The sequence below is a fragment of the Leucoraja erinacea genome, chromosome 7, assembly GCF_028641065.1.
Source record: "Leucoraja erinacea ecotype New England chromosome 7, Leri_hhj_1, whole genome shotgun sequence".
Classification (NCBI taxonomy): Eukaryota; Metazoa; Chordata; class Chondrichthyes; order Rajiformes; family Rajidae; genus Leucoraja; species Leucoraja erinaceus.
The window spans coordinates 52666393-52680298 of record NC_073383.1 but is presented as its reverse complement, the minus strand read 5'-3'; the positions used below and the strand labels follow the sequence as shown (position 1 = coordinate 52680298).

The 13906-nt window shown below is 40.7% G+C and overlaps 1 protein-coding gene across 1 annotated transcript in view; it reads left to right on the top strand.

Annotated features, from left to right (window-relative positions):
- The window catches only part of LOC129699148 (inactive dipeptidyl peptidase 10-like), a 657345-nt gene that overhangs the window by 525834 nt on the left and 117605 nt on the right, over window positions 1–13906 (top strand). The window contains exon 8 of the mRNA XM_055638816.1: window positions 4535–4655. Within this exon, the coding sequence (XP_055494791.1) occupies window positions 4535–4655 (121 nt within the window). The remainder of the gene's footprint in view (window positions 1–4534; window positions 4656–13906) is intronic.

Below are 13906 nucleotides of genomic sequence, written 5' to 3'. Positions count from 1 at the left end.
TGCATACTTACTAATCCAATTTACCACACCTTCATCCAGATCATTGATGTACATGACAAACAACAAAGGACCCAACACAGATCCCTGAGGCACCCCACTAGTCACCTGCCTCCAACCCGATAAACAGCCATCCACCATTACCCTCTGGCTTCTCCCATTCAGCCACTGTTGAATCCATCTTGCTATTCCTGCATTTATACCCAACAGTTGAACCTTCTTAACCAACCTTCCATGAGGAACCTTGTCAAAGGCCTTACTAAAGTCCATATAGACAACATCCACTGCTTTACCCTCGTCAATTTCCCTAGTAACCTCTTCAAAAAATTCAAGAAGATTAGTCAAACATGACCTTCCAGGCACAAATCCATGTTGATTGTTCCTAATCAGACCCTGTATATCTAGATGCTTATATATATATTATCTCTAAGTATCTTTTCCATTAATTTGCCCACCACTGAAGTCAAACTAACACGTCTATAATTGCTAGGTTTACTACCCGCTGAGTTTCTCCAGCATTTTTATCTATCTGCATCTTTTTATCTACCTTAAATCTTAATGATTTATCTTTTTTCCAGCATCTGCAGTTTCTTCTTAAACTGCTTTTAACATTGTTCATTCTCCTTTAGTTTCTACATTATTCACATTTCATGCACAGAATCACCTTTACTGCTCAGCATTTCAATAGAATTGTTTCATGGGAGTTTCCTCAGTTTATAACGGTAACGCATCTTTAGAAATTCATGCTTAAAAATGTAGAACAGCATGAGCTGAAACCACATAATGTCTCAAAAACTCAAATTTCTGGAAATTGATAGTCATTATCAAACTTTATTATTAAAGTAATCTTAACTGAGAGCTATAATATTCAAAAACCGAGTGCAGTCTGCTTCACACAACCAGAGGGTTTCAGACCCCCACTGATCCCAAGCTCCAAAGGTCCAGCCAGATGCTTAACATATCCTATGAATAAATTCTTAATCTATATGACAAACAGGTAGAGGAGCAGCAGAGCTCGCAAAATGTTATAGTCTCTATCATTGCACTATTATAACTGTAATATAATCCAAAGATTTTCATTGTATAACTTTGAGCAACATATGAATTATTGGCCTACAGAGCTTTGGCAGATGGCAGAGGCAAGTACATAATTTTAAATTGATACCAGTTTTTGAATAAAGAAACAAAATTATCATTAAGCTTGCAGAATATGTATTTAATTAATGGTGAAAGTTTGAAATGACCAAATGCAGCTTTGCTCATAATGCATGAGTAGACACAGGTCCTCAGCTCTCGGCAAAACCATTGTCATAATCTATTTTCAAATTAGTTTATTGTCATCGACACCACAGTGTAATTACATTCCTTAGTCACACAATGCTCACAGACTTAACAGTGTACACTTGGTAATGATATATACAATAATGAAGCTTCTGGCCTCTTCCTTTACTGAAGGTAAAATGTACATAAAATGTACATAAAATAGATTTCCAGCTGTAAAATTCCTTTCTTGAGGGAGTCATTTTGGAAAGGATGAAGGTATAATGGAAGAGTTTAGAGACCCCTAATTATTTAAATTATATTTTGTTGGGGGAGCATCCTTGTCTAATTTGCCAGAGATCGTAAAAGAGAGGCAGAGGTTCAGTTATTCTTGATATTTCTTGTGTGACCAAGATTGCTGCTTTTTGGGGAAGAAGAATGCAAGTAATTAAGTGTAAGAAGAAACTACAGATGCTGGTTTAAACCGAAGATAGACACAAACAGCTGGAGTAACTCAGTGGGACAGGCAGCATCTCTGGAGAGAAGGAATGGGTGAGGTTTCGGGTCGAGACCCTGCTTCAGTTAAAGTCTAACTTACGGATGGGGATTTGATAATAGATCCAGCAGCTTTGCTGAAAAGCAAGTTGGTTATCTAAAGAAATTCCATTCCAATATCAGTGAAAAATGGAGATAGAAATGTTGTGCTACTTTGGCCATAAATCAAACCGATATATGCCAGCTCCCAGTCAATACTTATCTGTGGCATGTAGGAATGTTATTCTGTGTGCATGACCAAATTGAAGTTTATTCCGTAACGTGTTACACATCTTACATTAACAATGAAATAAAGATGAATGGCATAAAACCAACTAAATGAGGAAAGAATATCCAGTATTAATCTTAATGTTTTGAAATGTTCATGAACATTTGGATTACCAGATTATAATTGCAAAGATACATAATACAAACTGGCAACCATAGAATTTGTGATGAACGATTCAAATGATTACCTGCTGGTTACACACAAATCACCCGCTTTCCTTTATTTCAGTACTATCTGAGTGATCATGTACTTTTTGTCAGCGATGTACTGAAAATTAAGGAAAATATTTCAGCACAATGCCTGACAGAATCATTCCACGCATATTACACGTGCACCAAAGTGAAATTAAATATTGGATACATTTACACAACATATAGAAATTGATATTACTATAATGTAGAGTTCAGCAGTGATGTATTTATCATTGTCACAGTAATGGAAAATATAACAGGAAAATCTTAGTTTTTAAATTGCATTGAATAAGTATTGAACAACATGTATCCTTCCCCACTAGAGTAGACAAGACACTGGACAAAGTCTACACCAACATGGTTGAAGCTTACAAAGCCATCCCCCTCCCCCACCTTGGTCAGTCTGATCACATCTCATTGTTCCTGCTCCCTAAGTACTCCCCACTCATCAGACGGGTTAAACCCAACTGTGAGGACAGTTAAAGTCTGGTCAGAGGAAGCGGACTTCACACTTCAGCAGTGTTTTGGAAACACTGACTGGAAGGCGTTTGCAGCCCAGGCCACCCTTGACTCCCACACGGACATTGATTCCTACACATCCTCTGTTCTGGACTTTATAAACTCCACCATCAATAGTGTCACCTCCCTCAAACAGGTGACCATATACCCGAATCAGAAGCCATGGATGGCGGCCCAGACACGGATAGCGGGGGGAGATGGAGAGAGAGAGATAGAGGGGGGGGGCCGCCCAGAGTTGAACGGTAGGTGTTCTGCCTTGGCCGGAGGCCCCCCAAGACCTCGAGGCCCATCAATTTTTTCGGGGGGCCCCCTAGAAAGTGGGGGCCCTAAGCTATAGCTTGTTTAGCTTATACGTAAATCTGGCACTGATCATTTATATAAAAGCATAAATTATGTTGGACAATGTAATATCTTGAAGCTTTTGTTGCATTGAAGCATTTATAAGATCCGCTAACAAAATATACAATAATCAATATTAGTTTTACATTTACCATTGAACAGCTATTAATTGCATTCAATGTTATCCCTTGATATTATTTATACTATTCTTGTATTGGCTGTTGTATTCTAAATTAGTAAATATGAAATGTGCAGAATACATTATGAACTGCACACAATGTAATTTTGGCCTGTGTCTAATAAAATAATTTGGCTATTAAATTGCAGGCACATTATTACATCATTATGGTCTTGTGTGGCATTAATCTTTATTGAAAGAAACAATAAAATGATATAACTTAGAAAGTCTACAATTATTACATTTACAATTAGGCATTTTTCATTTCAGCCAAATTCATTTTCCCAAACCATTAAATCTTACAGGAATATATATGAACTGCATACTTCAGCTAACTCAATTGGGTCCAAATACTGGCCCAATTGTAATAATCCAGAGTAGGTCGTATTTCATGAGATTTTATGGTAACAGCTAAATACATCTAATACATTTGTATTCTGTAGAGGTGAACTGATATTCTTGTACCTGTGTTTTAATGTTGAAGCTTTTAAGGTAATAATTAGGGGATACAGCAAAATGGATAATTCAAATCCATGATCAGACCATAAAAGATTCTATTTGGATAATTCAGTTACAAAAGTTCACTTGTAGTAATTGACATTCTTCAAACATAATATAACCATATGAAGTATAAATAATAATGAAATTCATAAGGTAGACAAAAATGCTGGAGGAACTCAGCGGGTGAGGCAGCATCTATGGAGAGTAGGAATAGGCGACGTTTCGGGTCGAGACCCTCCTTCAGTCTGAAGAAGGGTCTCGACCCGAAACATCGCCTATTCTTTCTCTCCATAGATGCTGCTTCACCCGTTGAGTTCCAACAGCATTTTTGTCTACCTTCGATTTTTCCAGCATCTTTTCTTAAACATGAAAGTCATAAGACTATTTAGTCTGCTTTTCATTAGAACATGACATTATTTCAGTGTGGTAAAATCCCAATGTCTTCCAACTCAGGTTACATTTTCTACTCGATCAGGTGAGCAGTAAAGTGAATAAATAATACATTTACGGATAAATAATGGTCATAAATAGTGACACTTAAAACATCACCACTACTTCTGAGATAACTGGACTTCCTGGCACTCTATACTATTGCAATTTCAGAAAATGAACACAACTAATACACAATGGAGATATATTCTCTTCATCTGAAATCTGAACTATGTTGTAAACTGTACAATTTGAATTTATTCAATAAGTAACACATTGCCTTGCTTTAAATCCTAGGTATATATTTTTGAAAATAACATCTACTACCAGACTGAAGTAAAAAGCAGTGCATTGCGCCTCACTTCATCAGGGAAGGAAGGAATTATCTACAATGGGATTGCAGACTGGTTATATGAAGGTAGGATGAATCAGACTTACTGCAATGAAGCAGTCTGAAGTAAAACTCAAAGACCGAATCATTATATTTTTAAGTGGAAGTATTGCATTTGCTCAAGTATGAGCAACAGAAAATGACAATCCTGTATTAAACATAAATTACATTTATAAAATACCGTGTACTATGTGATGGAGTAATACAATCACATAGTGACAATAACATTGGTTTTTTCCAGATGCATTAAGCCAGGATTTTGTTTTGCAGCAACTGATTGCCTGATTCGAAGTCTTTTTTTTTTAAATTGCAGTATTTTAATAATTTTGTGAAGGTTTAAAATGTCTTACCATCAATTATTTAAAAAATATTTAATGGAGAGGCATCATTCCTCCATCCTTAATGGATTACAAGAAGAATGTTAAAACCAACCTCACAGGCAGGCTTTTATGAGTGATGAACTAACACCTGGATTGGCTTAATTGCCGTTGGACTGTACCCACAATCCTTCATGCCTCGTCCCATCTGATTGATGCTTGGCATGGACTCAGTGGGCCAAAGGGCCTGTTTCCATGCTGTATCTCTGAACAAAAACTAAAATAAAATCACAGACTATCAAATCTGCCCATTGACATTTATTGTTTTCTATATAGTAATTATATTCTTAATAATCTGAGTATATTTGACATTCAAATTAAAGGTACTAACAAAAAATGAAATATGTTTTTTAGAAATAAAACACATGAAGAAATTGGAAAACACTTTAAAAACAACTAATAATGAATCAAGTCAATTAAATTAAAGTTAATTGTACTTGGCTACAGCCTCTTAGAAACATAGAAATATAGAAAATAGGTGCAGGAGGAGGCCATTTGGCCCTTCGAGCCAGCGGCCCCATTCATTGTGATCATGGCTCATCGTCCCCAATCAATAACCCGTGCCTGCCTTCTCCCCATATCCCTTGATTCCACTAGCTCCTAGTGCTCTATCTAACTCTCTCTTAAATCCATCCAGTGACTTGGCCTCCACTGCCCTCTGTGGCAGGGAATTCCACAAATTCACAACTCTCTGGGTGAAAACGTTTTTTTCGGGGGTTTTTTTGCATTGAAATAAAGAGATGAAGTCTCCAGAAGTCTACATACCCTATTAGATGAGAAGTGTAACATCGTAACACGTGTGTTCTGCGATTATTAAGCAGCTGAGTTAAAAATCAAGCTTTCACTATTTGCTGGGCATTCTGAACTTCCAGCCAGTTAAGTAGGAATGATAGTTCAGGAAAAACTTACAGAGGTGTTTAAGATGATAGGGTTGATACAGTGTGTATTACCCAGAGTACGAATTTGAGTTCTCCGTCTACTAACACCTATTATGCAGTACAAGCTCAGTGCTGAGATGCTTGGAAAGAATTCACAAAACTGCTATTGATTCAGATTGAATGTCCAACAGGATGATGGACAGGCAATATGCTCAAACATCTGTAAAGGCACAGATGAGTCCATACTTCTATATTTCTATGCTGTAACTGGAGGGTTGCAGGGTGATCTTGCCATATATCCAGCAGTCAATGGAAGAGCAATTCCAATATTTTTCACCAGATTTTTCACCAATACTATCAGAGCTAACCATTTTCATATTTGGGCCTCCTTTAAATGGAAGCAAAAATGTTGTCACTATAATGCACTGATAATAAGAGAGAAGTGCAGTGGCCCAGTGGACAACTAATGGGACTGTCCCACTTAAGCGACTTTTTAGGTGACTGCAGGAGACTATGCAGTCACCACATGTTTGCGGGTGGTTGCCGGGGAGTTACACTTATCCCATCCCCCTGGATATCCCAGATTAATAAATTAAGGTTTTGTCAACTAATTACAAATCAGGCTAATTACAAATCAATAGCATTAGCCAACTCTGAAACACGAAGCGCTGAGCATGGGATCCAGACATCACGGACAACTGGCCTCAGTTCCCCGCTCACACCTGGCAACGCTCTCTGTCTGAACCAGAGGCCACGGAGCGTTTTTGAAAGTGGGGAGACTGAGCAATCACTGACCACTGGCCTTGGGGGTAACCGGCGAGGGAGTGGAGCAACCTAGAGGGGGAGGGATGTGGGAGGGGGGGGACACACCCTTGGTTTGAGAATGCCATACTGTGGGAGGGGGACACCCCCTCCCACAGTAGGCAAGGCATTCTCAAACCAACTTTTCAATTAGGCAAGGCATTCTCAAACCAACTTTTCAATTAGGCAAGGCATTCTCAAATTAACTTTTCAATTAGGCAAGGTATTCTCAAATTAACTTTTCAATTAGGCAAGACATCTTTAGCATTCTCAAACCAACTTTTCAATTAGGCAAGGCATTCTCAAACCAACTTTTCAATTAGGCAAGGCAACTTTTGCATTTTCAAACCAAAAAACACTTTTGCATTTTCAAACCAAAAAATACTTTCAAGCTACATTTTCAAACCACATTAAGGGCACTGACAGATCAGTAAAACCACTCACAGTTTAGTACACATGTGTTCAGTGTTATTCACAGCTTAGACTGAGAATTGCAACCACTCGCTCCGCCCATCTTGCATAGAACTGAGGCACCTCCACACTTCCGGGTTTTATAGTCCCTCCAGAAGTAGCGTGGCCTTCAGGAGAGAGAATCTCAACATTTTTTAAATATTAATAAGTCTTTTATTTTTCATCGATGGGAAAAATCCTCTTGTCTTGACCAATGGAGGGGGACTGAGTAAGATGACCAAAAGTCACAGCTGTAAGTTTTCTAAAACCAATATACAGTGCAACAGGAAGATGAAACTTTTAGTAATATAGATAGGTGCAGGAATAGGCCATTCAGGCCATTCGAGCCAGCACTGACATTCAATATGATCATGGCTGTTCATTTAAATCAGTACCATTTTTCCCCATATCCCTTGATTTCACTAGCCCCAAGAGCTAAATGTAACTTTCCCTTGAAAACATCCAGTGAATTGGCCTCCATTGTCCTCTGTGGCAGAGAATTCCACAGATTCACAACTCTCTGTGTAAATAAAGTTTGTCCTCATCTCAGTCCTAACTGGCCTACCCTTTATTCTTAAACTGTGACCCCTGCTTCTGAATTCCCCAAAATCAGGAACATTTTTCCTGCAGTTGCAGTAAGTGAAAATCTAGCAGGCAAGCAGGATGCTTTCTCCAACCACCCCCATTTGCAGGCCACTATCTTCCACCGTTTCTACCCAATGCTTGGTACTTACTTCCAGCAGCCACTGTTTGTCCTCCAGGATGCACCAAGCCGCAGCTTGATCTGGGCAAATTCGGCGCAGAGACTCTCATGGCAGCGGCGCAATGCTCCCGATGCCTCCAACGGCCCGGTACTCTTGCACTGAGGCTGCTCTATGGCTGGAGCTGCAGCAAACGACTCGCCAGCCTGGCAAACACTCGCCAGCCAGCCCCTGCTCCCCATCCACATCTGACCCTGCCGCTGCTTCTGCTTCCCTCACCCTCAGCCCCAGCTCTCCAACACCCGCGGCCCATGCAGTTGATATGAGTTTTGACATTTTCGCTGATCACAGAATTTCTCACGACAGAGCATGAGAAATTTGTGATCAGCATGAGAGCGTGAGAATTTGGCGAAATGCAGCCCTGAAAATCGCCTAAGTGGGGCAGGCCCATTAATTGTCTGTTTATTTAACCAATCAAAGGGGGAGGTATTTCAGTGGGTATAACAATAGTCAGAAGATTAGGATGAATGATTTTGAAAAGTAGTCCTGAGATCATGTCGAAAGGTTTTACAGCAAGGACTAAGGTTTCTCTTTTAAAATCATTGATATTATCCTGAAGTTTGGACCTTTTTTAGTGCATGCCTACATATAATATTGAAACATTTGTGTAGTAGCTCTCTTCTTTTAGGGAAGCATCGCAATTTCACTCCGCCCTTGGCATTGCCATTATTCATGGAGGCACAACACTAAGTGTTGCAGTAACTCAGCAGGCCAGGCAGCATCTGGGGAGGTAATGAATAGGCAACATTTCAGGTTAGAACCTTTGTCACATTCATGGAATGGGGGGTGGGAGAAATCCTATGTCTGAAGAAGGATCCCAACCTGAAACATTGCCTGTCCATTCCCTTCCCATATGCTGACTGACCTGATGAGTTCCTCCAGCATTTTGTGTTTCACCAATTTTATGTATATTAATTAATAACATAGACATAGGATGCAAGCCACAATTTCAAAATTTGTGGATGACAAACTTTGTGTTGGAAACTGACGAGAACAGTGATAGTGTTAGCAGATTATTGAAAATATGAGTATAATGGGCAGACACATGGCAGTTCAGATATGACATAGATAAATAAAAGGTGATAAATGGGGATAGGCAATACACAATACACAAGTGCGGCACGGTGGCGTAGCAGTAGAGCTACTCCCTTACAGCACCAGAGACCCGGGTTCGATCCTGACTACATGTGCTTGTCTGTACGGAGTTTGTACGTTCTCCCCATGACTGGCATGGGTTTTTTTCCAAGATCATCGGTTTCCTCCCACACTCCAAAGACATACAGGTTTGTTGGTTAATTGGGCTTGGTGTAAATGTAAAAAATTGCCTCTAGTGTGTGTAGGGTGATGCTAATGTACAGGGATTGCTGTTCGGCAAAGACTTGGTGGGCCGATGGGCCTGTTTCCGCGCTGTATATCTAAGCTAAACTAAACAATCAAGGACACTCTTGTAAATTGGGTGCAGAAGCAGAGAGATCTGGATGTTGTATGGGCAAATCATGGAAAGTGGTAGGACAAGTTCAAAAAGGAATTAAGAAGGCACACACGTTTCTGGATTTTATCTGCAGAGATGCAGGCTATAAAAACGAAAGTATTGCTGAACCTTTATAAAACAGTAGCCCAGCCTCAATTGGAATGTACTCAGCTCTGGTTGCCACATTATAGGAAGCATGTCAAGGTGTTAGAGAGAAACCAGAAAAGATTTCCGAGAATAGTTCTTAGGATCAGGGACCACAGGTACACAGAGAGGTAGGATAACTGGAGCATACATGGTGGACCCAATTATGTCTTACCTGTAATCTTTCCATGAACAGAAATCTCTATGATTGTAAAATTACCAGATATGTTACCATGACCATTGATAACATCCAGACAATAATGTTGTTTGCAATCAACTGACTCAGCAGAATTTGGGACCAAGGCTGACAAGTTTATTATGGCCCCAGCCTAAATGAGTCAACTATTTTGCATCTATTGAATGTTAGAGAATATGAAATAAAATGAAAGAAATAGATAATCATATTCATCCTCATTTGCTCTTCTAACAATAACTGACCATAAATAAATTAAAAACAAGAGTAGGCTTCTCGGTTTTGCAAGCTTACACTGCCACATATTAAGATCATGGTCGATCTGAATGTTATCTCAACTCTAATCCCCTCAGCTCAAACACTCTGCAAACTCTCAAAAGGAAATGCAAAATGGTTAATGCTAAGAATGGGGGACAATGTAGGAGATGTATCAGTTCAGTTCAGTTCTAATTGTCATATGTAGGTTAACACAGGGTCAACGGTACAATGAAATGTGTTTGACAAGACAACGGGTCACCTCAGCAATGATATTACAAGGATAAAATTACGGTTAAAAAAAAGATAAGATAAAAGTGACAGTGGTAGGTTAAAGACAATAATAAATAAAATAATCAACATATATGATGTGTTTATGAGTTCAGAAGCCTGATGATATGATGATAAAATCTGTTCTTAAGTCTGGTGGTACGTGCAGCCATGCTCCTATATCGTCTGCCTAATGGCAACAAGGAGAACAGTCTGCGTGCTGGGTGGCTGTGGTCCTTGATGATGCCGTGTGCCTTCCGCAGGCACCGCCAGTGGAAAATGTCCTGACTGGCCGGGAGACAGTTGCCAGTGATGTGCTGTGCCGCCTTCACCACTCTCTGTAGTGATTTGCGGCTGTGGGCAGAACAGTTCCCGTACCAGACTGTGATGCAGCCCGTCAGCAGACTCTCGATGGTGCAACTGTAGACGTTTGTGAGGATGCTGGCGTTCATGCCAAACTTCCTCAGTCTTCTCAGGAAAAATAGCTGCTGGCGGGCTTTCTTAGTTATTGTGTCCGTGTGCAGTGTCCAAGAAAGGTCCTCAGTGATGTGCACACCGAGGAACTTGAAGCTGCTGACCCTTTCAACCTCAGCATCACCGATGTGGATGGGGAGTTGTCCACTCCCCTGCTGTCTCCTGTAGTCCACGATCATCTCTTTCGTTTTGCTGACATTGAGAGGGAGGTTATTTTCCTGGCACCAGCTGTTTAGTGCCTTTACCTCCTCTCTTTAGGCCGTCTCATGTCTGTGATGAGGCCCAGGATGGTTGTGTCATCAGCAAACTTTAAGATGATGTTGGAGCTGTGCTTAGCAATACAGTCGTGCATGAACAGGGAGTCCAGGAGAGGACTAACCACACAGCCCTGTGGTGCGCCTGTGTTGAGGGTCAGTGAGGAAGAGGTGTGGCCTGCCCATCAGGAAGTTGAATATCCAGCCGCAGATGGAGGTCTCCAGTCCAAGATCAAGGAGCTTGGGCATGAGTTTTGATGGAATGATAGTGGTGTATGCTGAGCTGTAGTCAATGAAGAGCATTCTCACATATGTTTTCCCTTTGTCCAGGTGGGTGAGAGCAGTGTGAGTTGCCATGGCGATGGCATCGTCCGTGGCCCTGTATGGTCTATAAGCAAACTGAGGGAGATGTCAGGGAGAGAGGAGCAGATGTGAGTTTTGACTAGCTGCTCGAAGGACTTCATGATGACTGATGTCAGTGCGACAGGCCGGTAGTCACTTAAACAGGAGATTAATGGTTTCTTTGGAACAGGAACAATGATAGATGATTTGAAGGGAGTGGGAACCACAGACTTACTCAGGGAGAGGTTGAAAATGTTGGTGAACACCTCTGCCAGTTGATCAGTGCTCGCCCTGAGAGCCCGCCTTGGAATACCATCCGGCCCTGGAGCTTTGCGGTCATTTACCTTTTTGAAGGACCGCCTCACGTCTGCCGTTTGTAGGATCAGTGAGGTAGTCACCCTGCACACCTGTGCACTCATGGTGGGTGCTATGTTATCTGCATCGAACCAGGCATAAAAGGTGTTAAGCTCGACCGGGAGCGAGGCGGTAGGCTGGACTGTGCTCCTGTTTTTCCCATTGTAATCTGTGATGCAACGCAATCCTCTCCACATGCATCTGGGGTCAGAGCTGTAGTAGTAAGATTCCACTTTGTCCCTGGAGACTCTCTTGGCTTTACTAATGGACTTCCGGAGGTCATATCTAGCTGCTTTGTAGGCGTTGGTGTCCCCTGAGTTGAGTTTGAGTTTGGCACAAATTTCCCCTCTGACCCAGGGTTTCTGATTTGGGTAAGTGCAGATGGTGGCTTTTGGAACAACATCATCGATGGACTTACTTATGTAGCTTAAGACAGAGACTGTGTATTTGTTGATGCTGCCTTCTGCTGCATCCTCAAACATCTGCCAGTCAGTTTTGTCAAAGCAGTCCACAGTCAATCTGAAGAGATTCTGGAAAACAAAACACAAGGAAAATGGTCATGAAATCATCATCATCTTCTAAATCTGGATAACCAACATCACCTTTTTGTCATCCCTCACAGCAACTTTCAAAGACATATGGGAGGATTTCCAGCAATTATTCCAGCCACAATACATGCCGCCAATAAAACCTGTAAGAAGACTTTATTGAGTACCATCTAACTTGAACTGAACTGTGCTATTGTGCACCAAACTAATAAAATATCATTGGCTGGTCATAACGATGAAAGGCAAAACAAATTGTATTCCCAACCCGGCATTTGGTCAAATAGTATAATTTTAGTTTATATCATGATCACAATACTGCCTAATTTTGCTCCCTTTAATTCTACAATAGGATGATAACAGAAAGCAGATATTAGACTGCAGAAGCACAACTTTGTATGAATTATCATTTCAGTAGCATAAATTAGCACAGGGTGCTCAATAAAAATGCATTTATATGTCCAGTGCACATCACATTCAAGCTGTTTCTGCCATAATGGTGCCTAGCAATTTTCATCTTGGCAACTTACAAAATGATTACATTTCTTCCGAGAATAAATTACATTTGTAGCTCAGCATGAAGAAACAAAATCAGTAATTTAAAATACATTAGCCTAGTGCATCAGAGCAGTGTCATAAGTCATGCAGCTCAGCAACAGGCCCAATAAATTACCTGGTGATCAAGAACCCATTTACACAAATCCCATTTCACTCCCAACTCATTCCCATCAACTTCCCCGGGATTCTACCATTTACATACATGTGCGGGACAATCTATAGTGGCCAATTACTCTACCAATCTGCACAGCTATGGGATGTGTGTGAAACAGAGGTCACGGCTGAAATATTAGCTAACTCTGTACCAAATTGAACCCAGATCACGGGGACTGTAAGGCAACAGATCTACCAGCTGCATCACTGAGCTGCCCAGAAAGTATCTGAAGAAAAGTGGATTCCAGTGGAGAGAGGCCAGGATCGGGGTGATGTGGTCCCTTTTTCGGGTGCCCGTCAGGAGTCTCGCTGCGGCGTTTTGGACCAGTTGCAGGTGGGACAGGGAAGATTGGCTGATGCCAGTGTAAAGAGAGTTGCAGTAATCTAGGTGGGAGGAGATAAATGTGTGGATGATCTTTTCGAGGTCATCAAAGTGGAGGAATTGTTTTATTTTAGCTATCGTCCGAAGCTGAAAGAAGCTAACTTTTACCACGGCATTGACTTGTTTGTCAAATTTCAGTGCTGAGTCAAATATCACGCCAAGGTTTTTGACGTAGTTCCATTTCCCCACATTTGGCCCATATCCAAATCTTTCCTATCCGTGCACCTGTCCAAGTGTCTTTTAAATATTGTTTTTGTACCTACCTCAAATACTTCCTCTAACAAAATTTTACATATACCCATCACCCTGTGAAAAGGTTGTCCCTCAGGGACAATGTAGCTTTGCTAAAACTTCAATGATTATTGTTGCCTGCTGTATGCATCACAACACTTCAGTTGTTCAAGACTGGAATGCCTAGAGAAGGAAATGTGACCAAAGACAAAAGAAGATGAGTCCTACAAGGAGACAGAGAAATTGAATACACCATAAATTATTCAACCTACCAGTGGGATCAGACTTGGTGTAATCAATCAAATCATTAATTAAATGCTTTGTCCAATTAATACACAACATTAATCTCCAAATCTGTCCTTACTAATTAAAACATCCTTCCATT